At 48.6% G+C, this 24,416-nt stretch overlaps 1 protein-coding gene across 1 annotated transcript; it reads right to left on the minus strand.

The window, feature by feature from the left end:
- Nucleotides 1–1,149: 1,149 nt before the first annotated feature.
- DRD3 (dopamine receptor D3) lies at nt 1,150–15,435 on the minus strand. The gene is made up of 7 exons (XM_074534746.1): nt 15,089–15,435; nt 12,586–12,877; nt 7,548–7,660; nt 6,210–6,352; nt 4,942–5,138; nt 3,718–4,063; nt 1,150–2,890 (listed from the first exon to the last, which is right to left on the minus strand). The coding sequence occupies exons 2-7, from the start codon at nt 12,865–12,867 to the stop codon at nt 2,694–2,696; spliced, it is 1,278 nt and encodes a 425-aa protein (XP_074390847.1). The 5' UTR covers nt 12,868–12,877; nt 15,089–15,435; the 3' UTR covers nt 1,150–2,693.
- Nucleotides 15,436–24,416: the final 8,981 nt, after the last annotated feature.

Genomic DNA, 24,416 nt, shown 5'->3' on the forward strand with positions numbered 1-24,416 from the left:
TCTAATGGGAATATCAGCATGTAAATGAGTCCCCACAGAACGCAGAGCACAGCGTCACAGCTCACCTCTCCCAGCCAGTTGCGGAGTCAGGGAAAACAAAACACCAAGGAGGAAAATGTAGAAACTTAAGGTTAGTAGGAGACATGGAGCAGTTGGAGAAGAAGAATGCAGATTACTCTGCTGTAAATAATGAGTGGGGGTGTGTCTTAGGGGGGCCCTCAGCAATCTCTCTGGCTTGCTGGAGAGACATCAACTGCTTGTGCCTGTAATTGCTTCTGTTCCTTGGCATTTTCTATAGGATCACCTATGATTGTATTGACAGAGGAAAACTGGGCATGGTGCTCAAGCAGCACTTGAGGGAGGAGGCAGATTGTTTTGGTTCTGAGTTGAGTTTTTGTAATTGTGTGAGGGTTTTGTGCTGTATTTATTTTTTTTTTTTTTTGTCCCCAGTCAGTTCTGTGATCTGGTAGTTCAGATCTTAGTAAAGAAAGGACCATATGTTTAGATACAGAATTTTCCCCATCCCTTATAGCTGTGTGGACACAAAAATGCTGCTTAGTTTTCTGCCACACCTCCTGTTCTTACCTCTATCCTAAATCATCTTGGGGATCACTCCTTGAAGAACTGGTTCAAATTCAAGTAAGATCAAGCTGACCCCTGAGAGATACCAGGCCAGATTTTAAAAGGGACCTAGTCATCCTTTTAAAGATCTTTTAATTTCCTCCTTACTGACAATTGTTATATAAAGCAACTGGACTGGTGATCTCTGTTATGAAGCATCTTAATGAGAATTACTTGAGTGGCAATCTGTCCACAGGTCGGTTCACTTGATTCATACCTCCTCCATCCTGTGTGCTGAGTGCCTCCTGTGCTATCCAGCATCTTTGAGCAGATGGAGTAACACTACTGCACGTCTGCCTGGTGTAGCTGGGAAACTAACTGACTGTAATTCCAGAAACTAACTGACTGTATTTCATCTGCTGGAAGTGCTTACAGAAGCCTTTGATTTCTTTCCCAGTTGCAAGGAAAATGCAAGTAATAATAAAGACTTCTTGCAGGTGTCCGGGTGGATGATAATTTTTTTTACAGGGAAAGCGTTAAGAGGGCTACAGATAACAAAAGGCTTATGGAAGGAGGTACATTAATCACAAAGATACCAAAACTTCCAATTACACTTGTGTTTTATTGGGTTAAGGCAGTTACAATGCAGTATGGAGGGCACCTGCCCAGGCAAATGACACATGCTCTCCACAAGATCCTCCTCCCAAAACCCAGACAAACCAAAGCAGCAGCTAGAGCTCTGGCATGTGCTCTGGAGGCAGAGAACAATGGCCTTGGCCTCATATTAGGAAGGAAAGGAAGGCCCTCCCAGATGGAGAAGCTGTGGCATGGACACAGGCAGGAGCAGTGCAGAGTTATGCCCAAAGCTACCAAACGAGCATGGCTGACAGCACAACTAAGCCAAGTCCTGGCAGTGGGAGCTGAAGCCTCTGATCCAGTACAGCAAGGGAGCAAAATGGGAGAACCAAGCTGAGGCTCTCTGGCCCATGCCAGGTTTGTTTATATGAGGGGAAGAGCATTAGAATGCCCTGACACGACACCAGCTTACGGTACCTCAGGACTTTCTGGTTTTTTCATCCAGGAACTGGAGATGGCTTTGTAGAATTCTGCTAGGAAAGGAGACCATGGCCAGGCCGTATTTGGCCAGCTCCTGGATGCTAGGATATACAGATGTCATGTGTGATGACAAGAGTATTGGCAAGGGGCATCAGGGAGAGTCCTGGAGCTGATCCCAAGGCAAATGTCCCTTCTTACTGGGAGGAATGTTATGAAACAGCTCTCCCCCAGATATGGGCTGTAACTGGAGTTATTGCAGCAGCCAGGTGGTACAAACCCCAAATCTAGCAGTGCTCCTGTCAGGAGAGGAGCACAGGTGAAGACTGTGAACAAGTCTGGAGACGGCGCATGCAACCAGCTGAAAAAACAGGTTTGAATCTATGGCAGCTATCAAGAGCCTGTCTCTCTTGGTGGGCCCTGTAGATCACTGGGGTGTGTGGTAGTTAAGTAATGGCCAATCTATCATTGGTCCTTGGGTCGGGAGGAGAGGGGACCCTGGGGTAATGCTGCACTTGTCATGGAAGCTGACCTACCAGAGGGAGAGCAGCCACCTCTCTACCTTGCAAGGAGCAGTAAAATACAAGCTGGCAGCACAAAGGAAGATTTCATTTGCAACTAGGGCGATTTTCTCAAGCACTTTGACCCAGTTTTACAGGCAAACCTTTTGATGGAAACAACAGGAAAGTTGTTATTCTTCCATCAGTGCTCCTTTTCTAAGTTTCGTTGTCCAATTTTCACTCTTGGCTCCTGACTGAAGAGATCAGGATCCTTATCAAAGAATTCAAATTCTGTCCTCTTATTAGGACTGCTGTGCATGAGCTGGGTGCCTTCTGCAGGCTGAGGTTGCAGCTGTGGGAGGGCAAATGCATTTCCAGCACGTAGGCAGCAGAGCTGAGGGATGCCATCTGCGTTTGGGTCGCGTGTGCCCTGCAAGCGTGTCAGCGCCCAGCAGCGGTGCCCTGTGCTGGCTGATGTGCTGCACACCCAGGGCTGTGTCCAGCACTGAGGGACTCACTGCCTTGTCCCTGGCTGCTTCTCCTCCCAGGGCGCTGCTGCAGAGCGGTGCAGCCCCACAGTCAGCAGCACAGGATCTTGAGGAAGGCTTTGCGGAAGTCAGTGTTGAAGGTTGTGTAGATGATGGGGTTGAGGGCACTGTTGACGTACCCGAGCCAGGTGCTGGCACTGTAGAGCCCTGGAGGCACGTGGCAGGATGGGCAGTGGGCATTGAGGATGTGAATCAAGAAGAAGGGCAGCCAGCAGACTATGAATGCCCCTGGGTTTAGAGAGAGGCAGAAAACAATCGTGAGTTTAGAGCAGCAACTATTTGGAAAGGGGCCTGCACGGGTGACCTCTCCCTCCAGCCCCTCACTGTTTCTGTATTTCACAAACACTGAAGGCCACGTTTATTCCTGACATAGAGAGATTTGGCAAAAGTTTGGGCTCCTTGGGACCAGGTTTGTGAATGTATGGGGCTTCAGAAGTGGTCTGATGACAGACAAAAGCAAGTGGCCACAACTTTGAGGGAAAGACTCAGCTGCTTTAATCAGTTAGGATGAGGGCTGCTTTATCTTCCTGCTACTACTGAGTTAATGGGGGGGAACAGTGCATCTGGTGACCACAGCAGGTGACAGGGACAGCAGTGTCCTGGCTTCTCTACCCAGATGTATGAACAAGTTCCTCTGTAGCTCCTTGCCTCAGTTTCCCTTTCTGTAATCATATTTCAGAGCTTCTGCATGTATGGAAACTTAGGATTGCTCCAGCCTTGCAATAGTAAAACAAAGGAAAAGGAAAAGCAAAGGTATTGGCTGTTGCTCCCTCTAGCAGGGCTTGTTGGCCACTGATTTTAAACAAGGGTAACAAAACATAGTAAATAAAACACTAACATACATGGCTCTCAACATCTGGGAGCATTATTCTAGATCCCTAAATGTTCCACTACTGTCTCTCCTGAGTTTGTGAAGCAGTAACAGCTGAAGCCAAGGCCCAGCTCGCATTTTTTTTAAAATCTCAATATTATATTAGGAGGTTCTGTATTAGGAGGCTCCTGAAGTCCCAAACCACCACCCCTTGCACTCCATAGGCAGAATGGCTCTCACTCACCCAGGACAATTGCCAGCATCTGCGTAGCCTTCCTCTCCCGCAGCTGGATCAGCCGGGGCTGCTGCTGGGCCACCCTCAAGCTGCTGATGGTTCCACCATTGCTGAGCCTCCGCACCTGCACTGCTGCCTTCGTGCTCCTCCTCCTCTCCTCCCAGCGGCTGGGCTGGGCAGTCCCTGGTGCCCTGGGGAGGGATGCCTCGTGGCAGAAGCTCCGGTACCGCTGCAGGCCGAACACAGCGAGCAGCCTCCTTTTTGTGGACATCTCCTGGCCTGCGCATTTGAGCGAGAGACAGGGGGAAAAGGTGCCTTGGCATCTGTTTGGCAAAGCTTGCCTCTCCATGTGTTCCTGCAAAAGATGATGCCACAGAGGATCTGGAAACCATCCAAACTGCTTGTTGGGCCAGAGGATGATGAGGGAAGTTGTAGGAGTTATCCTTAGCCTCACTTGCCTTTTATATTGCACCATGTCCTCTGCACTGACCTGGGGGTTAACCAGCAGCTGGCAACACTTTGCCTCCATCCCACCAAGGAGAAGCATGAGAACAGCAAGAGCAGGAATACCTGCTCTGCTAACCTTCCATCTGTATCTTTGTGTTGGCCCTGCTCCCCTTAGCATCCCCACCCTTTTACTGTAGCTTCACTGTGCAAAAATGGGTAAAAGGAGTGGATATGCATGACCAGGTAATTCCTTTCAAACTGTTTGGTTCCCATGGTTGCAGATATTTCATCTAGAAAGGTCAGTGGAACAAATGTTGCATGCACCATGAGTATTTTGACCTCTTAAGTCTGTCAGATGAAGAGGGTTTTTTATTTTAATAACAGATGTTAAAGCCTGTGAAGCCCTGACAGTGAAGCTTCATAGAGCAAAAATCAATAAATGAAGACATAAAAATCAATAAATGAAGAAATTACGCAAAAAATGAAGACTTATGCATGGCTGAGAAAACCCTGCTCTGAAGAAATACTGAAGTAGGTTGTGCTCTCTTCTACTTGCCAGTTCTACAGGGCAGAGATACACAGGGAATATCCTCTTTCTAGGGGTCTGAAAAGGATTTAACTGGAGCTTCTGTGCCTCAAATATCATAGTGTATGAGCAAGGGATGGGATGAAAACATGTCAGGTCCCTCCTTATGCTTTCTGTTCTGCGTTTCAACCCTTTGAGGAGAAGAGATGATGCATTCCTCTCCTTTTTGACCACTCCTAGTGGGTTCATGTGGCTCTTACTTGGTGTGCATAGCACGGTTTGGTGCTGGAGCTCTGGCTGCCCTGCCGGGTGAGGGTTCGCTTCTTCTGCCTCTGTCTGAGCACGAGGTAAATCCGGACATAGAGCAGCAGGGTCACCATGAACGGGAGGTAGAAGGACACCAAAGAGGAGTAGATGACGAAACTAGGGTTGGATATGGAACACACACTGGGATCCCCTGGGGAGGAGAAGAGAGAGAGAGGAGTGGCTGAGCTGATTTCAGTTCAGTACAAGGAGGCTCTGGTGTGTTGGCAAAGCGAGACAAAAGGTGGCTGGGGGCAAAGGCAGTCTAAGGAGTGCAGAGTATGCTCTGCCTTACCCAATTACCTAAGCGATGCTTAAAATGAACCCAACACAGGGCCAACAAGCATTGGCAAGCATGCATCTGCCTGCTTTTCTGGCCAACAGCTGTTCTCTCATGTCCATTCCCACCCTTTCTCCTATTCCTTTGATGGCCTCTGAGCTGTCTAGATGCAGAGTGTGCATTCACTCCTATCTGTCAGAACCAGGCAGAGGGGGCAGCAGAATTTCCCACTCCCATCCCTTTCCTGCCTCAAGCACTCCAGAGAGGACGGATGGGGGCAGAAGCTTCTGCCTGTGACTCAGTGGGAAGGAAGGCTCCCCTGCTCCTCTGCCTCCAGGGAGACTGTGCTGCCCTAGCTAAGGGAAAGGAAAAAGACCAACCTGCTTCCAAGGTGGGGGCTAAGTTGTTTGCCCTCCTCAAAGGATTAGTTAAGGAAGCAGGCAGCCAGCTGGATAGGAAGGAGGTCTCTGACAAGCAGTGCTAATATGCAATCCTTGCTGTTTAGAAATGTGCTCTGTATCAGAGTTGAAACTGTGCTTCTGAACCTGTGGATATCAGCAAGATGCCATGAAATATGTGTGTGTGTGTCTGTGTGTGTCTGCGTGTGTCTGTGTGCGCTGTATGTGCTGCACGTTTTGCTCTGTGTGCTCAAAGTGATTGTTTGATGGGAATCTGAAGACCTGGACACCTTGATGGGCACTGATTTGGCAGCAGAGCAGGCAGGTTTGCCCTTTAGAGTGACAGTCACTGTCTACCTGAGCAAATGGCAAGTTTATAGACTTGAGTACGTGCGGATTTTTCTCCCCTTTCATAGTGTGGTTTTCAGTTCCTTAAAATTTCCTGTAACTTGGCAAATCTGCAGACCCATGTTAAATGACCTGGCCATACACAGGGCAGCTCCACTGCCAACCCCTCCTGCGTGCCATTGTTCAGGATATCACCTACCTGTAGTATTGAAGCCAAAGAGGAGAGGGCATGACACTGCAAATGCCAGCATCCAAACTATCACAATCATGAGAGAGACTCTCCTGCAGGAGCTCTGCCCAGTGTTGTACTGGTACTGAACTGGTTTCACCACTGCCGTGTATCTGCAGACCAAACCAGCTCCGGGAAGAGGAGAGGGAGGAAGGAGGGATGGAAAGGAACAGGTTTTTAAAAGGAGAAGTGAATGCAGCACAGGGAACATGATGGTGAATGTGGTGGAGAAGAGGAAAGTAGAGAAAATCAGATGATGGGATCAGCAATTTGTAGAAATGGTAAGTGGGGCATTGGGGGGAGGAACAGAGGAAATCAGAGTCAGTTGGCAGCAGTGCAGAGAAACGCTCAGCAGAACTCACAGCATGCAAAGCTACAAGGTTTGGGCTACCAGATGGATCAAGAAACCCCAGGAAATCCCCGACCCTCAAGGCCCTAGAGTTATATGGGCACTGCTGTGAAAGAGCACTCTGGAGTAACCACAAACTACTAAACTCTGTCTCAGCTGCCTGGTCTGGTGTTACCCTGACAGGCAGAGGGTTGCCTGGGGGCAGGTTGTCAAGGACCTTCAGTTGCTGGGGTTCTCCAGGAGATGCAGCTCAGCAGGGCAAGGATTTGGAAGGTACAGGAGTCTCATCTTTAGGAGAGCCTGGGGGCTGTGTCCTGCAGACAGCCAAACTGAAATGCGGATACAGATTCCCACGGAGGAACACCGGACCAAAGCAGCACTGAGAGCTGCCTTGCATTATTATCCTTGAACTACACAATTACAAAGGTACAGCATGCAGTATTTTTCCCTTCTCTCATTCCTTGGTCCCAGTAGGATCACATGTGACAAGGTTTTGGCTCCCAGCCCTCAGCATTGCTTAAAATAGGCTCAGTTTTAAAATGCAGAAAACCAGAGCAAAGCTCAAGATTACACAGCAATAATCTTCATCACTGTCTGTGAATATGGCAGGATTTTGTTTATTAAAGCTTCATGACTGAGATCTCCAGAAGGAGAAATCCTATTTGACACTCAGTGGGAGCTGGATAACCAATTGTGGTTCCTGCCTTTAAGAAGCCTGAGGATGTGGTTGACTATCTACTGGGGATGTTTTATTGCTTGTGTTTCCTTGCCCTCCAGTGCAGGCCTCCTCTTGCAGAGCCACATTAACAGCAGTGGTGGCAGGGACAGACCTTCAGGGGTTTGCTGTCCTGAGGACACCGATGCTGTCTGTGCTCACCCCACTTCTTGGTCCCTGCCCCACTGGGGCACAGGGCTGACCCCCTTATCCAAGCCGTTCCCTGGATGCTGCCGTGTCTCACCTGTCAATGCTGATGGCACAGAGGTTCAGAATGCTAGCTGTGCACATCATCACATCCATGGTGACAAAGATATCGCAGCAGATGCGGCTGAACGTCCAGACCCCTCCGGTCACCTGCACCAGTGACACAAAACTGTCAGCCTTGCTCACCAGGTCCTGACAAGTTATGTGTGAGAAGCTGCTCTCCTCCAGGTATCTCAGCAGCTTGGAGGAGCTCCACAGTGATGGGCAGAGGAAAACTGAGGCACCAGTGTTGTGTGCAAGATAACACAGCAGTAGGTCGTGGAGAAGGAGCCTCACTTTAATTTCAATCCTTTACGTGCTCTTACAGAGGGAGGCAGGGAGAAGAAACAGCAGCTATCCCTTCTCTCAAGGCCTAGCATGAAAAACTGATTTAAATTTGCTATCACTGTATTTATCCTTTGATTAATGATTATCTGAGAAAATCTAAGGGCTGAAAGTCTTTCTCAGCTTAGCTGCCAGAGTGCTCTTGCAGGCAGCGAGCTGGAAAAGTGCTGCAAATTTTTTGCATTTATGTATGAAACCGAGATCTGAGACTGAGGCTTCTCAAATACCTTATTTGAATTCATATCTCAGTTATAGATTTTGATTATTAGATCTGAATGCGAACTCACAAGCTACTCAGATAAAGGAGTCTGAGTTGCTACCAAGCTGTTCTGGTTGTTCTGAATTTTTAATCTGAAGTGTGTAGTTGTGAAAGCTCAGCCACAGCCTAAGCTCAGTCTTAGCAATGGACAGAAGTGGGTTTTGGAGCAGGCACCAAGTTCTTGACAATGACCTTTTTGATTGACAAGCATGTTCCAAGCACTGTGTGGCCCTGCTGTCCTTGGGATTGGGATGACAGCCTGATTCTGAGGGATGTGGTCTGCCTCAGTGCCCACTCCTTGTAGGAGAGGGAGGGCAGGCTGTCTCCTTGTTCAGCTGCAAACAAACCCAGTCCTGTGACGAATGGGGGAGCAGGAGAGAAAAAAGGGGGAAAGTCCATGCTTGGGAGAGAGCCTGGATTTTAGCCTTCAGCCCTGTAGATCCTGCTGTTTCATCTGGCTCCTGGGAAGCAATCAGAAACTGCCACTAGTTTCTGGTCTCTCTGCTCACATTTAGACAACATCTGGAATACTGCACCTGGTTTTGAGGCATCAGTAGAGGAAAAACATTGATAAACAGGAGTGAGTCCAGTGGAGAGCCACGAAAACAATCCACAGGGGCCGGGGCAGCTGTGAGGATCAGCTAAGGGAGCAGGACTTTTTCAGTCTGGAAAAGTGATGGCTTTGAGGGGTGGGAGACTAACTGCCCTCTGGTGCAGTGGGAGGATATTGAAAAGGTTGAAGAAGATGGAGCTGGGTTTTTCACAGCAATGACAGCAGTAATGCTGTGGGAGGACAAGAGGCAACAGGAATGAGCTGGAAGAAAGGTGCAAACTGGTTATGAAGGTTACTTTTCTGACTACAGGGACAGTGATACAGTGGAGCCAGTTGTTTGATAAGTCTGTGTAGGATCCATCCTAGGAACTCTTCAAAACCCATTCAAAAATAAGTATCCCAGACCATACTGGAGAGGGTACCACAAGTAAGCTTGGCTTCTCAGCCCTGCAAGTGTTGGTGCCTAGGAAGGAGGCAGCCCCCTGCAGAGAAAAGCACTTGTACAAACACAAAATGCACTCTGTGAGAATTGTTTAAGAAATAATCCCGAGAAATGTAAATTATTTGATAGTGGCAGCATTCCCACACATGGGCACAGAAACTTGCTGAGGTGAGCTGTGTCTTTTGGGTGTTCTCTGCTGGACCCAGCTGCTACATTTAAGAAATCAGGTATTGAATGAGTCAGTCTTCTATTAGACCCTCTGAGCCTGAATGAATGCAGGGGAGGGAAATGGGAATTGGCTTGCAGAATGCAGAAGGGAACTGTGCTTTCTTTTCCAGTTCTCTTGATAATGGAGGTGCTCCTGTTTTCTTATAAAAAAGTAAGTAAAGGGGAAAAAGTCAAACCAAAACTATTGAGCTTTTCTACATAGATGAGCTACAAGACATGCAGTCTGAAGGCTGTCCATCTGAGATTAGGACCTTAACAGGTAGGTTCAGCTTCCTAAGAAACACTACACTGGTTTTACTTTAGTTTCAGATTTTGAGATCTGCTTGACCACCTCAAAATACATTAAAAATTGCTGGAAGCCTTTGCAGTGGGACCCAGTACATGATGTTTCTGCACTTTGAGGTAAAAAGCAATGCAGTTTCTTTATGAGCTGTGGAGAATGTTTCACCAAAGCCAGTGGTAGGTGTTCACAAGAAAGGCAGCTGCTGCTAACCCAGGAGATGAACAAGCACTTAACTGAGGGAGTTTCCAAGGTCCTGAGCATGTTAAAATGCTGAGGTCAAGAATGGGAACCATTAAAACTGAAGAAGGTGCTGTTGGGGATGGCTCAGAAGTGAGCCCTCTCAGGATGATGCTATCACATCACACCACCCGCATACTAGACTGCAGCTTGTGTAAGAGGATGCTTGACAGATCACAATGTCTGGGCTTAAAACCCATTCTCACTTGCACCTGCCACTTCTGAAATGGGGAGTAGCTCGGCTGGAGTTGGTGAGTAGTTAATATTTACCTGTGGGGTATATGAACCCAGAATTTATTCCAGAATTTAACAGTGAAGAAAAGCCTTTTTATTATATGCCTTGTTCAACATTTTAAAAATTCTATTTCTGATCTTCCTTTTATTGCTCTGTTCTAATCATCTTTGCTACAACAGCTAGAACCTGCTAGTCTGCATTCCTGGTTTTCATGTGCTGGCAGGGTACTTCTCCTTTATCCCTCTGGTGCTCTTTGTCCAGGAATCTCAAAAGGTATCCCAGGTATTAACTGAATGAATCCTCATATCTGCCTGGGTGAGGTGGATGGTCAAATATTAATCTCTTACAGCTGATGAGAGTGAACTACAGAGAGATGAGCTGGTACAATCTCTCATTACCACTCGGTGATTATGCAGCAGAAGTGTCCAGGGTGAAATCTGGCTTATCAAACACGGTGCTCAAGATCCCTATAGACTATTCAGGTCAGGTTTTCACCTAATCTTCCTTGACGTCCAGTCTGCTTTATCTACAAAATTGTGGTGTTATTATTTTTAACTTCCAAACTCTATAAGAAGCTTTCCAGTTAATGAATGCCCAATGATTATTTTTTTAAACTTATGCTTATCCACCACTCTCCTGGATTCTTAAAATAAACAGCAGAATCTCCACAATTCAGATACGAATGGTGATGCTGCATTGAGGAGCACACGGATGGGAAAGTAGGAAACCAAGTTGCATCAGGAAATGGCAGGCATGAAAGCAGTGGTGCATCTAAGCAGGCTCCCTGCAGGGTTTTGTGCTTGAGAGCTGCCCGGGGCTGCTGCTGGCTCCTGCAGCTGTGAGATGGCTGCTCATGGGTCTGCACAGTACAGAGAGCACTCGTGTGGTCAGCACTGCTCACAGCCCTGTCCTCCCTCTGACACCAGTCCAGCAGAGCTCCTGGAGCACACAGAGCAGCTTAGGTCTCACTGCTCCTGTGTGAGAGACAAGGTGAGAGACAATGTGACTCCCCAACAGACTCAGCAGACTAGACCTCAGTGACAACCTTCTCCTGAAGCTTTCTTCCCCTTTGGAGGTAGAACTGGATGCTGTGAGAAGCCTGAGGAGGGTGTTCCCAGCCATGGTGCCACATGTCCTCCTCCATCTATGCAATGACTACATGGCATGATGGTGTTTAATGCCCTCAAACTCCAGTGGGGAGGGTACCCTGATGCCACTGTGCTGGAAACCTTGGTGAGCTTCAGCAGCCACATACCGAGGATCAGTAAAAAAGAGGGCAGCAATATTGGTGTGCCAGACCTACATGTTGGCCCCCAGAAGATTGCTAGACACTGCTAAATAGCACTTCTGAGCAGAAACCTCCTTGAGATGAGGATTTTGAGGCTATAAAATGTTCCTGTTGCTGCTCTGTCACAGCCTTCCCAAAAGATTTCTCAGAAAGAGACAGTTCTGGTTTGCATGATTGATAAAATAACACATTTCATGGCCACTGATGACTAAAAATGGAGTGTAAAGCACAAACTTCACAAGCAGCATTTAAATCTGAGGCATTTATCCACCTTAAGCTTTTCCATAAATAAGGGCCAGTTCTGAAGTCTGGTTTGGCAAACCTTCAGTAGATGAATAGGTATTCCACCCAGTTTTAGGGACTAAATGATTTTTTGGCAATTTCCAGGCTCATGGTGTATTGAAGCATGATGCCATCTCTGCCTCATTGACAGCATTGCTGATCCATAAATAGCAGCAAATATTGAAAAACTCTGGGGCTTTTTGGACTGTTTTTTAAATCTTAGTTTTCCTGGAGTCCTACAGCCCAGTTTTATAGGAAGTCCTGTGCAATGCTAGGATTGGTAGTTTGGTTTGGGATGTGTATGAGTTCTTTTCTTTGTTGTCTGGATGACTCTTGCATCAGCTGCTTTGATTATCCAAGCTCCTCAGACGGAAATTAGTCTTGAATGGGTCTACAAACACAACTAGGAAATGGACCTACTGTTGTGCTCACAAATCATGACCAAGGCTTTGTATGGGGCAGAGGCTGCTTCACAGATGTGCCTCAGTCCCACCCTGTCCATAGCTAGAGTGAGTGCCAAGAGTTTTCTAAAGCAAAGCATAATGTGATTTCATTAAGGATTGGAAATGCACTTGAGCTGATAGACTATTCTAGTCTCAAATAAAACTTGACTTTTAATAATATTTTTTAGTTGCAATCAAACTGAAGAGTCTAACTCTATCTTTCTGGGATGGCTTCCCACACACACACACACACACACACACTCTTATACCTTTTTTTTAATAACTCCATGCAGCACACCCAAGCAGTACACAGCCTGCAGGACAGCTCCAGGGCTGTTCCCCACAGATCAGTCTAAATGCTGCTACAGCCTTCATTAGGAACATGAGCACACATGCCATGGTGTGGGTAAATTCTGCTGATCATTCCTGAGAGGTACTCACCTCCAAGTACACCATCCATGGCATCACCAAAGTAGCCACCAGCAAATCTGCCACTGCCAGGCTCACCACGAGGTAGTTGGTCGTGGTTTGCAAGGTGCGTTCCCTCAGCACAGCCAGGCACACCAGCACATTCCCAAAGATGATGGCCAGAATCAAGATGCAGTAGCAGAGGGCGTAGTAGGCGTGTGAATGGGGCAGCCCAGGCTCTGTGGTGCTGTTTGCCCCACAGGGAATGGGGTCTGTTGCGTTAGGATGGCTGCTGGCTCTGGTGAAGAGGGCCATGGGGCTGCCACTGCAAAGAGAAAGAAAGGACTGAAAATCACAGCTCTGTAATGACTGTGGAAAATAGAACCCCCTGTGGGTACTGGGATGATTTTTATACTTTCTGTATGAATTCTTCTCCAAGCCAATCAGAAAGGTATTTTTTCTGCTCATATACAGGCAGAGCTTTGCTTAAAGACTTCCTTTCCGTTCTTCACTGAATCTAAGCCAAGAGAAGAATACAAGATTTCACCTCCTGTGTGCATGTGAAAGATGGATCTTACCAACCAATGCAGCTGTATGGAAAGTGGGCAATGGTTTTGAAAAACACCAAAGTCACAGCACAGTATAAGTCAGCTGGGCAAGAGTGCAGCCTGAAAGACAACAATTTGAAATTATGTGCAAGACCCAACACAGCTACCCAAACATACTAGGGCTTGGCCAAAATTTGGAACTTATATATTTTCTTCTGGGAAGTATCCCCTTCTTTCTCTCATCAAAAAATGTCTTCAATAAGTTCACACACTCAAGTGCTTGGCAGACTGGCAGCAAAGCAAGCACCACCTCCAGAATTCCTCTTCTCCTGTAGCATGTCCCAACCCCTGCCTGCCTTGTAAAGGGTTGACTGCTGGTGCTGTTCCCATTCCATCCATACGGTGCTCTGTTTTCCATGCCTGGCCAGAAGATATGCTTCCTGTGCTGAAAAGCCAACCAGCTTGATGTTTGGGATGAAATAATGGGAGGATGCTTGCAGAGTGCTCTGCATTTCTTTTTCTTACAATAGATTCAAGTCTGTTTTCAGTAACCTACCCTTCCTTGATTTAAGAGGAGGATCTTTTTCCAGAAATATGAAAGCTGCTGTACCGAGGTTGTTCCATGACATTTAATGGCTTGTATCTTCTTTTTCCTTTGCTACTGCTCCTGTTGCTGAACTCATCATCAGTATGACAGGTACGAAAAGCAAGGACAAAACATTGCAATACCAGTGGTATAAATATTACTCTGTTTCACCTCACCCCTAGAATAGCAGCATCTGTGATGCACAATGGGTATAAATTGCTCCAACCCCTTGGCATAAACTCATCCTTAAAACTGTTGCTACTTTCCCCTGATGATTTGTAGCTGGGAGAGGGCAAGGGTTGAATGAGATGGAAACTGAACTTCCCCATGTCTTGTAAACACAGATCCCTCAGAACCGGGGTGAAACAATCTCTTGTGGCTTGTGCTTGTCTCCTCTATCTTTCTTCTGCCTGACCCTGACAAAGAAGTTAAGCTTTCCACTGGATCACGAAGCTCTCTTGTAGCATGAGCGCTGCTGCTGGGTCCAGGACTGTTCATAAAACAGTTGAGCTGCAGCCACCCAAAGACAGGATTCATTTTACTCCCACTCCCATTTCATTCCCACTCTGGGAATTCTGTATTGTCTGGAGCCAGGAAAGGCTGGTACTGTAGTGCAGAAAAAAGCCGCTGCCTAGGTGATAAGCAAGGCCAGAACAGGGAATAAACAAAACCTCACCAATTAAGGCATCTCAACACACAGTTTGGCTGTGGGTTTCCTGTCTTGTCTTCTGTTTCCTATATTCACAAGCACTATTTTTGACTCTCACCCCAAAGTCAGTCTTCCCTACTGAGATCCCTCCCAGCCCTGCCAGGTCCTTCATCCCTGGACTGTCCTCAATTCCCCCCCCACCCGCCAGTCCTGCTCATTCCACACCTGGCCAGGGTGCTGCCAGTGCAGGCACCTACCAGCGTACCTGGATACCCTCACAGAGAGAGGGGTGGCAGGACACCCACCGGCTAACGGGGTGACGACCTGCCATGGGGACAAGGGTCGCAGCCGTGGGGAAGAGCCGAGGGAGGGGAAAGGGGGGGAAAGGGACGCTCCTCCCGCGGGTCTCCGCTTCGGAGGGGTCCGGGTGCCTGTCCCGGCCCGCACGGCAGATCCGGGTGCGGGAAAGGGTTCGGGGTCCGAGCGGGGGCTCCAGCTGTGGCGGTGGCTTTGGCTTCGTCTCCAGCCGCGGGTGCTGCTCCGCTCCCGCTGTTCCGCGGCTCCCGCACCCGAGGGGCAGCAGGAGCTGCGCCGCTCCCCGCGGTGCCCCGGGCCCGGCTGCCGTGTGCCCCGGCCATGCCGTGTGCCCCGGGGGCTGGGGAAAAGCGGGCAGGGAGGGCGGCGGGGAGCTGCGGGAAAGGAGGCTGCCGGCGCCGGGCGGGAGGGGAGCGGGAGGCAGCAGCCAGGACTTACCCCCGGCCCGTCGGGCCGTGCCGCCGCCGAGCAGAGCTCGGTCCCGCTCCAGGTCCCCGGTCCCGCCGACTCCCGGCCCGACCCGCTGCCTCCCGCCGCCTTCCCGGCGCGGAGCCGCGGGGCGGGACCGGGCTGGCCACCTCCTCCCGCCCGCCCCCTGCCCCGGGACCCCGCGGGCCCGGCCGGGGCCGGGCCGTGCCCGCCTCAGGTGGCCGGCAGGTTGCCCTTCTGCCCAAGGGGCGGCGGAAGGCGTCTGGGCGAGTTTTGGCGCCGGGGTCCGCAGCAAGGGCGTGCTTGGCTGAGGGATGGAGCTGCTCCTGCCGGGAGGCGAAGCGGGGAGCTGGGGGCCCGGGGCGCCGGTGCTGGGCCGAGCGCGGGGAGATGCCTCGGCCGGGACTGCTTGCCCAGCACACAGAAAGTTGTCGCTTAAAAAAAAGAGCAAAAACAAAAAAACCAAACAGTTGAAAAAAATTATCAAGGCAGAGATGATTTTAAGAAGGGGGAGGTTTAAAAAATATATCTCTTTAAATAAACTGCCCTAAATCTGAGATGAAGGAGTGTGGGTAAGTGAAGAGGAAGTTGGAAAGGAGACTAATATTGGGAAGCATCCTTCTCCAGGGACCACTGCCAGTAGGCACAGCACGAATGGCAAGGACACAGCTGCAAACCCTGCCACATCTCTGCGATGTGGCTTCCTTTGAGGTCTGAGATGGAATCTTCTGAGGCACAGTTCTCCTCAGACTGTGGTCACGGGGGTACGAGTGATGCTAGTGGATCTTCTCTCTTGAGGTTGGGTTGTGCCCACCACCCACTCTGGCACAGCAAATGGGGCTTGCAGGGAGTTGTCAGGAGGGTACAGGAGGCTCAGCAGCAGGGCTGAGGTTTCCCTTCACTGCACCTAGGACCTGTGGCTCTAGCAGGAGAAGACAAAGTGCCCTTCCTCTTTATGCACCCACAAGTCAGAGTGGCCACAGGCTGGCTTGTATGTGGGCAAGGAAAAGAGGAGAGCAGAGCTTATCTACCTACTTTTAAGAATTTACTTCAAAATGATGTGTTGAGACTTGGACTTCCTGGACCATCTCTCCTGCCTGCAGCTTTGCAGGCTAAGCTATTTGTGTGTGTGGTACGAGAGAGGTACAAGGGAGAGGTGCTGTAGAAAGCCCTCATACCCATCAGGTGTGAGGGGTGAGAATACCTTCTTTAGCCCGGCTGGGGATGGTGAAAGTGCCCCTGCAGGCTTTGATGGGACTAATCAGCGCCACTGCCTTTACCCAAGGCTGTGACTGCCCCATGGCTGTTGATGGCACTGGAGGAGTGTGATGAGTCACTGCCCATTCCCTAGGGCCACACATGCACGTGTCCTGCTGGAGGATATGGCTGCAAGGCTGTGAGACCAAATGACCCGTGAAGGGCTCTCCAGCCCCTTCATTCCCTTGGGAGCCCCCAAACGGTGTGACATGGACTACGTTTACCGTGCTTACATTTGTACAGTCGAACTTCTGCCACCAGCTGAACCATACTGCTCTCTTTTGGGGAAATGCACTCGCTGGCGGTGTCTGGGGCAGTCCAGGAAGGGGGGAAGTCCTCCTACCCATGTCCAGCAGAGGCTTTTTGGCTGTGAGCTTGGAAAGAGTCCAACACAGCCACACTTGTGTGGTTAAAGCTGAAAAGGAAAGCACACACTGTGATGCTCGTCCTGACTGGCGAGGGCTGTGCGAGTCAGATGCCCAGTGAGCGTGACTCCTCACAGGGGGCCTGGCAGGGAGATGGAGGCATTTTAACTTCCTTTTAGCAGTTTTTAAATGCAGTTTGTTTGTGGGCAATTCCCAAAGGAGTGTGGCTGGCAAAGTGCTCACACTGGCTCTAGGGTGATGGGGCCTTGCTGCTGGCAGCTGTTTGATGTAGCAGCTAACCACAGATCGATAAAGAGACACTGCCTGGCCCTCCTAGAAGGCAAGGGAGATGCAGCAGGGGGAATGCACTGCTATAACCACAAGATCACCATTGTTTTGCCTCATATTTTTATCTTCCAGTGCTGAAACTTTCCCTTTGCCTCGCCTTGTGTGTCAGTGGATCCCCTAGTTGTGTCTCCCTTGTGAAACTTGTTTCTTGCTTTTAATTATTTTTATCTACTTTCTTAATATTACTCCGACTCCAGGAAGAAAAAAATTATACACTCACACAATCATAGACTGGTTTGGGTTGGAGAGACCTTAACACTCAATCTTCAAGATCAACAATCTTGAACACTTCCAGGGATGGGTCATTCACAGCTTTCCTGGGCAACCTGTTCCAGTTCCTTACAATATCTTCCTAATGTCTAATCTAAACCTACCCTCTTTCAGGGTAAAGCCATTCCTCCTTGTCCTGCCACTAGGTGCCCTTGTAAAAAGCCTGTCCCCATCTCCCTTGTAGGCCCCTTTAGACACTGGAAGGCTTCTACAAGGTGTTCATGGAAGCTTCTCTTGTCCAAATGTAATTCTCCAAAAATAATCTAGTTGTAAATGCTTCTGTTCTACTGAAGTTCATTATCCTAAGTACTCCCTTCCCACCTCCTTCCTGGAATGGCTCCCTTCACACCCCCTTGTCAGGTTTTCCCAAAACTGGAAGCTCTTTGGGGAAGGGACTTAATGACTTTCTTGTGTCTGCTTTGCAGTAGAGGTGTTGTGGAGCAAGATAATAATCTTTGTGATCATTTAATTTAGACTAGATTGCACCACATACAGAGGCAAGGCTGAATTAAAATTGCATAAGCAATCTAGATTGTGATATTTTCAGTGAGTTTTATTAACAGTACAACTTCTTTAATACAGTAGTTAGTGCAATGTCTCTCTCATAAAATTCTCTCCTCCCTACCCCAAAATCAAGTGTGGGGTGTATATTTGCCCTTGTTAAACACTGGACATGTTGCAGGCCTTGGTTGTCACATCGTGGTGTCACTGGAGCAAGGCAGAGAAACAGGTCAGTAGCAAGTTGTTAGAACCTCCAAATGAAAGAATATGCCAACAGGCATTGCTGAAACTCCTGGTTCTCCCACCCCTTCACAGGCTTTCTGTCCCATGTGCAGAGAGGGGAGAGGTGCCTTAGTTCCCAAACTTGATTAATTCCCAGCCTGTTTCTTTGCACTCACCTCCAAGAGCAACTCCTTAATTCTCCTCTTCAATCCTATGTGCCCTCCAGCTCTTTGGTAAAAATTTCAAATAACTTGGATAAATGCCAGTGTTCCCTCTCAATATTTCCCCACCTCTTGGCTATCAGTCCTGACATTCCTCTGTACTGTTTGTCTGGTGAGGGTTTGGCACTCTTGTTCCCTTGTTCCTCTCTCCAGTCTGTGTTCGTGTTTCTGCCTTTGGTTTCCAGCCACAGTCTCAGCATCCTGTCCAGTCCCCAAACCTGTCTGTCCTTCCCTACTAATGCTGATTCCTGAGCTTCTCACTCTTCACTTCGCCATCTCTGGCTGGGTTGCTATGCCCTCCACTCCTGCAGCTTAAAGGATTGTTTGCAAATTGTATTTATTGTGATTTCACACCACAGTTGCTGTCACTACAGCCAGTATTTGAGGTGCAGTGTCTAAAATGTGCCACTCAGGTGGAATAAATCCTTCATCCTACTTCCTGCAAGCCAGGGTGCCCTCATGACAGTATTGTTAAAATACTCTGTATCCATGGGGTTTTTCAATGCCTGACTGCATAAAGCCCTAATTTGACATCATGGCTGACCCTGTTTGGAGCAGGATGCTGGACTAGACACCTCCTGCATACTCTTGGCAAGCTGAGTTATCCTACACTGACATGAAAATAACCTTACCTGCTGGATGCGAAATAAACAGAACCTTTTTGGCTGGCACAACTCGCAAACTTCCAACAAAACTTTAATTCATACCCATTCCATCTAAGCAGGATATGCCTGCTTGGCCTCAGTAGCTGTACATTTTTTACAAAACTCACCTGTTTTCACAGTGGTGGCCAAAATGGAGCTCAGTCAGCTTCAGGATTATCTGTGCACAGCAGCTTGCAGCATCAGTACAGACTCCTCGGAGAAGCTACTGCAGCTCACATCAGTTAAGGTTCATGTGAGATTCAGATCCTGCTGATATTGATTCCCTTCTGCCCAGCCTTTACCTTCCCTGTCCCCTCTGCCAGCAGTATGGAAAAAGGCCGCACATCCCAAACCTGCACAGCCCACAGAGATGTGGGTTTGGTCCACAGGGAGTTTTTTGCCATGCAAATCACATCTGCAATGGATTTTATACAGCAAAACATTCTGACTCCAAGGGTGGGTGGTAGCATAATAACTCTCTCATCTGCTGGTTAGGTATTAGACTGGGACTTTCAGGTCCAAGTCCTTCTGCTTTACCTCAGGCATGATCTGGTTTAGAGGAGCTCTCTCTATCTGGCAGAATTGTGACTTCAGGCACTGTATCCCATAAAGCAGGCTGACTGAATAAAGCCAGCATCCTGCCAAATTCCTCTCTAAAATTACTGGTTTGGTTCTGTTTTGCTTTAATTAAATTTTGGTCATGTTAGAACACAAGTTTTGCAGCGTGTCACCGGAAGGAAGGATCCTGCCACCGTTTTCTTCTGCATCAGTATTGGGCAATTGCTGCTGCTCATGAGGAGGGGAGATGAGGGTTTTTAAGTGATGAGGGCAACTTCTGCAGGGATATCTGACAGAGGAAGGGCTATGGAGGAGGCCAGAGGATCATAATATCATGCCTCAGCTTGTGGTGTCTCCCCACAATCTTCACACTGCACCATGCCCAGGGAGTCCAAGGGGCTCATCCAGGTGAAGCAGTTTCAGGAGACAAGAGAGAAAAAAATATCCATGTGAGAAAAAGGGTATCAATTTTCAAAAGTGCCCTTATGATTTTTGGAGTAACCCATTCATATTTTCATGCCAAGAAGCCATGTGGAGCAGCAGGGCTGTCATTATCTCTGTCCCTCCTTCCTTCCCCAGAAAATGATCTTGCCTGCTCTGTGAAGAACTGTGCTGCTGGGGCTCTTGCTGTCCCCTCTAGTGAGGCACAGCCCTTCAGTAGCTGGGGTTGTAAAGGTGGCCCTACATCTCAGAGAGGCTGGTTATGGTTCAGCACCTGCCACAGACACCTCTGGGAGCAGGGAAGGGAGTGTTCTTTTCCTTTGGCACGGGACAGCTCTGCTGGAAGGGAGCAAAGTGCCCTGGAGGCAAGGCTGGTTGTGGGAACAGCTGCTCAGTTTGAACAGGAGGAGGTGTTCTACAAGGTAAACCCAAATGCTAATGCTCTATTATCTTCTCAAGCCAGTGCCCTTCCTTCCCCCATTTCTTCCCACCGCCTTAGCCTGAGGATCCTCAGCAAACAGGATCCCTCCTTAGCAACAGTCTGCTGCAGCATCAGCTCCTTCTGTGGTGTCCATGTCCCTCTTCTCCTCTTCTTCCCTCCCACCACCTCTATCCTGAAGGGCTTCTGTGGTCTTGGCATCATCAATACTGATGCTTTTTATTGAACATCTGAGATTCCTGCTCCAACCTGGCTATCTGGCTCAGGGATGTTCTCACAGCTGGTGATAGGAATATGCTCATCTCACCTCACATCTTTAAACTTTTTTTCTGTCTGAGGCAAGAGGCTGTGTGCACACATGTGCATGCAGGGGAGTTGAAAGGGGTGTTTGTGGCTCCCTCCTGTCACTCACTGGCCTCTGGCCCAGTGTCCACCCAGAGTTACCTCTCACTTTGTGTGGCAGTGTTGTCACCCCACAGACTGCTCTCACCAGGCAGTGGCACTGGCCACCTCTCCTTTTCCAGCTGTAGTGTGACTGAGCAGCAGACCTCTGTGTCCCTGGGGAGGATGCTCACTGGGGAGACACAAAGCTTCCTAAATGGACTTGGACAGTCTTAATTGCCTCTGACCGAGATGCTTGTGTATCCCACAACACACACCAAGCACTTAAGTCTCACTCAAGAATGTTGCCTCTGCCAAATTTTGACTTTCTAGCCTGGAGGCATGACCCATGAGTAGTGCAAGAACACTCCAGGAGATTTAGTTTCTATTTTAAGAAAGACAGCAGAAGATTCGATTTCCACTTTTTTTCAGAAATTGTTGCTCCAGAAGCCTGAGCCGCTGCCTTTTTCTTCCTCATGTTTGTGTGGGGCTTGGAGTAATGTCATCCTCTTTAGGTTTGCTGCTGCTCCCCCTGTCGGACTTTGGTCACTAGGCTCAAAGTTTTCTCTACAGTGTGATTGAGATGGTTCAAAGTCATGTTTCCTTCAAAGAGCAATGAAGCTAAAAAGGTCTCAACCATTTTTACTTCAAAGCGCTGTAATGCTGAGCTGAGGCAAGGCCAACAAAATTATAGCCCCAACAGTGAGCCAAGAAATTAGGCTGCATTCTGGTACTCTTCATTATAGCTTTCAACTGCTATATACAGACAAACCATGAAGTGATATCAAGTGAAAATTGTTGGGGTGGATGCAGCATTTATGCATTTCCTTGGCTGTGAACCGAAGTCTCTCTGCTTTCTGTCTGCCTTGAAGTCTTATCTCCTCCAGACCTCCCCTTTCTTTCCTCCACCCCCTCAAGTACCTGCCCTGAGTGTAACTCATCAAAGTGAACTGTGCTTTACCTATAGTTTCTTGTGAACTTTTCAATGCCAGCCTCTATTCTGGGCTGTCTGCTGGGACAGAAAATGTTGAGAAGTGCTGCTGCCTTCCCTGGTTTTCTCCCCTGCATCCCTGGAGCTCACTAGAATACGCATAGCAGTGTAAGGTGTCTCTCAGAATAGCATCTTCCTGTCTCACTGCCATTTACATGCTGCTCAGGTTTTAAAACCTCACACTAAGTGCTTTTTCCTGAAGAAGCAAACAACAGCTTCATCAGAGTCATCTGCAGTGCACTTGCAGTCGCACAAGTGTTATGTTGCTCCAGGCTAATTTATTTATTTCTGTTAAGCCAAGCCTCTGAAAGCCAGAAATCAGAAATTCCTGTGTACAGTTAATTTCAACTTTGGGGCCAGGACTTGGTTGTGGAGCGAGTACTGTGGGCCCAGGGCTGTGGTGCCATGGTAGCTGGGCCATCACAGCTCCTTGGGGCCATGGAGTGGTTCCTTGTGGCTGGTGTCTGGTGAAGAGGAATAAAGAGGTTTTGTGAAGGAATATCTCACCATGGAAAATGCCCGAAAGCCAAGAGCCCAGAACATCTGGCTTGCTAGATCTGATGAAGGACAGATATTCTTTCAAACATCTGAAAGCCTGTAATACTTTCACTGTCCTCCTCCTGCACTTACTGCTGATTTGCCCAACACCACTGCAGAAGGTATGACCTTCTTCTTCCTTCCTTTTAATTATGCTGCACATAGCAACTTTCCATGCCAGTGGCCTGATTTCCGCTGAACATTTTCAGAAGTGTTGAACTGGAACTAGAACACAGGGGAACAAAATTCCTTTGTTGAAACTCTGCTCCTTAAAATTGAAATCTCCTGTGATTTGGAGCTCATACTCAAAATTTGTCAAGGAATTCCTGCAGGAGGAGCCACTCTTCTTCTTGGGGAGGGCTTAGTCATATGTGTCCCAACCCAGAGCTGAGGTTGCACATACAGGTAACAGCTCATGAGCAGGTTTGGGGACTGAGTGCTCTGACCAGCCCTGAGGGTTTGTGGGCCCTGCTGAGCTCCTGTGCAGTAGCAGGACAGATCACTTGGATTATTTCAGCTCCCAGGAGAGCCAGCTGAGATGAGCACCATCCTGAGCTGGGCACTGAGCATACCTGGAGTAAGAGGAACCTATTTCCCAGTACACAGGCAAGACCTACAGTAAAGGATGACTGCAGCTAGAGTGGCAGAGACTTTGTTCCTGCTGGTGGCAAGGGAGATGGGGAGCCCAGAAGGCTGTCACAGGGCACATGGGGTGGTGGCACAGAGCAGTGATGACAGCCCACAGGCCTGTCTGTGGGATATAAGGGGTCAAAGTGTTGCTGCTCAGAGTGAGAATGGATGCACAATGGCTCTGGAAATGTATTTGAAAAGAGATTTTCCATGTAGCAGGTACTCCCTGGTGTTTGATACAATCTCCTGTCTTTATCCCTCCTGCCAGTGGCAAGGCTGGATTGTATCCCACAGCAGAGGGTGGCCCTAGAGCAGCATCTCCCCATTCCCTTCTAGAGCAGTGCCTCTGCCTCGTCCTGGTGGTGGTGAAAAAATCTGCAGCAAACCAGGTGGCTGCAAACCAGGACACTGGGACAGTCTGAGCAGCCTGGCCCCACAGCCCATGGACAGCCTGGGACACTGGGAAGCTCTGAGCAGCCTGGCCCCACACAAGGGCTGTGCTCCCAGGAACAGCCTCTGCTGTATCCTGGCAGCTGCCCTAGAGCAAACCCCAGTCCTTTGGGTGGGAGCACAGTGAGCACCCCTGTGGCTCAGCAAGAGGGGCAACTCAGAAAATGCAGAATTACAGAAGAGGTTCCTAATCCTGCTCATGACCAATGCCCCAAGGAAAGAAAGAGGTATCCTGCACTGGTTTCTCTGTCTAACACAGCTGTGTACAGTCTTCTGACTCATATAAACACCATGTATTTTTTTTTAAAAATCAATATCTACCTTCTTGGTAGCAATGATAATGGTGTGGCAGTGACTCACACAGGATAATGATGGTGTTTAAAAAACAATCTTTGTCAGTGCTGAGTGTTTTCCCTTTTAATTTCACTGTCTTCTTATGAGGGAAGATTAATGCCACTGAATATCCCTAAAGAGAGGCATAATCAGGAATGGGCTCTGTATGCACAGCTCTTAAGAGGTCATGACTGGACTATGGTTAGGGGTCTTTTATTCACTGCTGTGTTGTGGCTCATCCCCAGCCTAAAGTAAATCCCATACAGCCATTCACTCTCTTCCCTCCAGTGGAATAGGGAAAGAATCAGAAGAAAAAACAGCAAGAAAACTCATGGGTTGAGATAAAGACAGTTTGATAGGTAATGCAAATGCTGCATATGCAAGCAAAGCAAAACAAGGGATTAATTCACCACTCCCCATGGCCAGGCAAGTAATCATTAATCCCCAGGAAAACAGGGATCCCTCACATGTTTTGGGAAGATGAACACCATGATTCTTAATGGCTCCCCTGCCTCCTCCTTCCTCTGGCACTGTATGCTGAGCATGATGAAATGTGGTCTGGAACATCCCTGTGGTCACTTGGGGTGAGCTGTCCCAGCTGTGTCTCCTCCGAGCCCACTCAATGGTGGGGCAGTGAGAGAGGCAGGAAAGGCCTCAACTCTGTGTAAGAGCTGCCCAGCAATAATTTAAGCATCCAGTGTTAGCAACACTGTTTCCAGCACAAATCCAAAATACAGTTCCATACCAGC

Source organism: Zonotrichia albicollis, chromosome 2, assembly GCF_047830755.1.
Source record: "Zonotrichia albicollis isolate bZonAlb1 chromosome 2, bZonAlb1.hap1, whole genome shotgun sequence".
Lineage (NCBI taxonomy): Eukaryota > Metazoa > Chordata > Aves > Passeriformes > Passerellidae > Zonotrichia > Zonotrichia albicollis.

Coding starts and splice junctions, on each gene's coding strand:
- DRD3 (XM_074534746.1), bottom strand. CDS start 12,867: ATGGCCCTCTTCACCAGAGCCAGCAGCCATCCTAACGCAACAGACCCC. Junction 7,661..12,585: donor CATGGATGGTGTACTTGGAG/GTGAGTACCTCT, acceptor TCACTGGTGCAG/GTGACCGGAGGGGTCTGGAC. Junction 6,353..7,547: donor TGTGCCATCAGCATTGACAG/GTGAGACACGGC, acceptor TTTGGTCTGCAG/ATACACGGCAGTGGTGAAAC.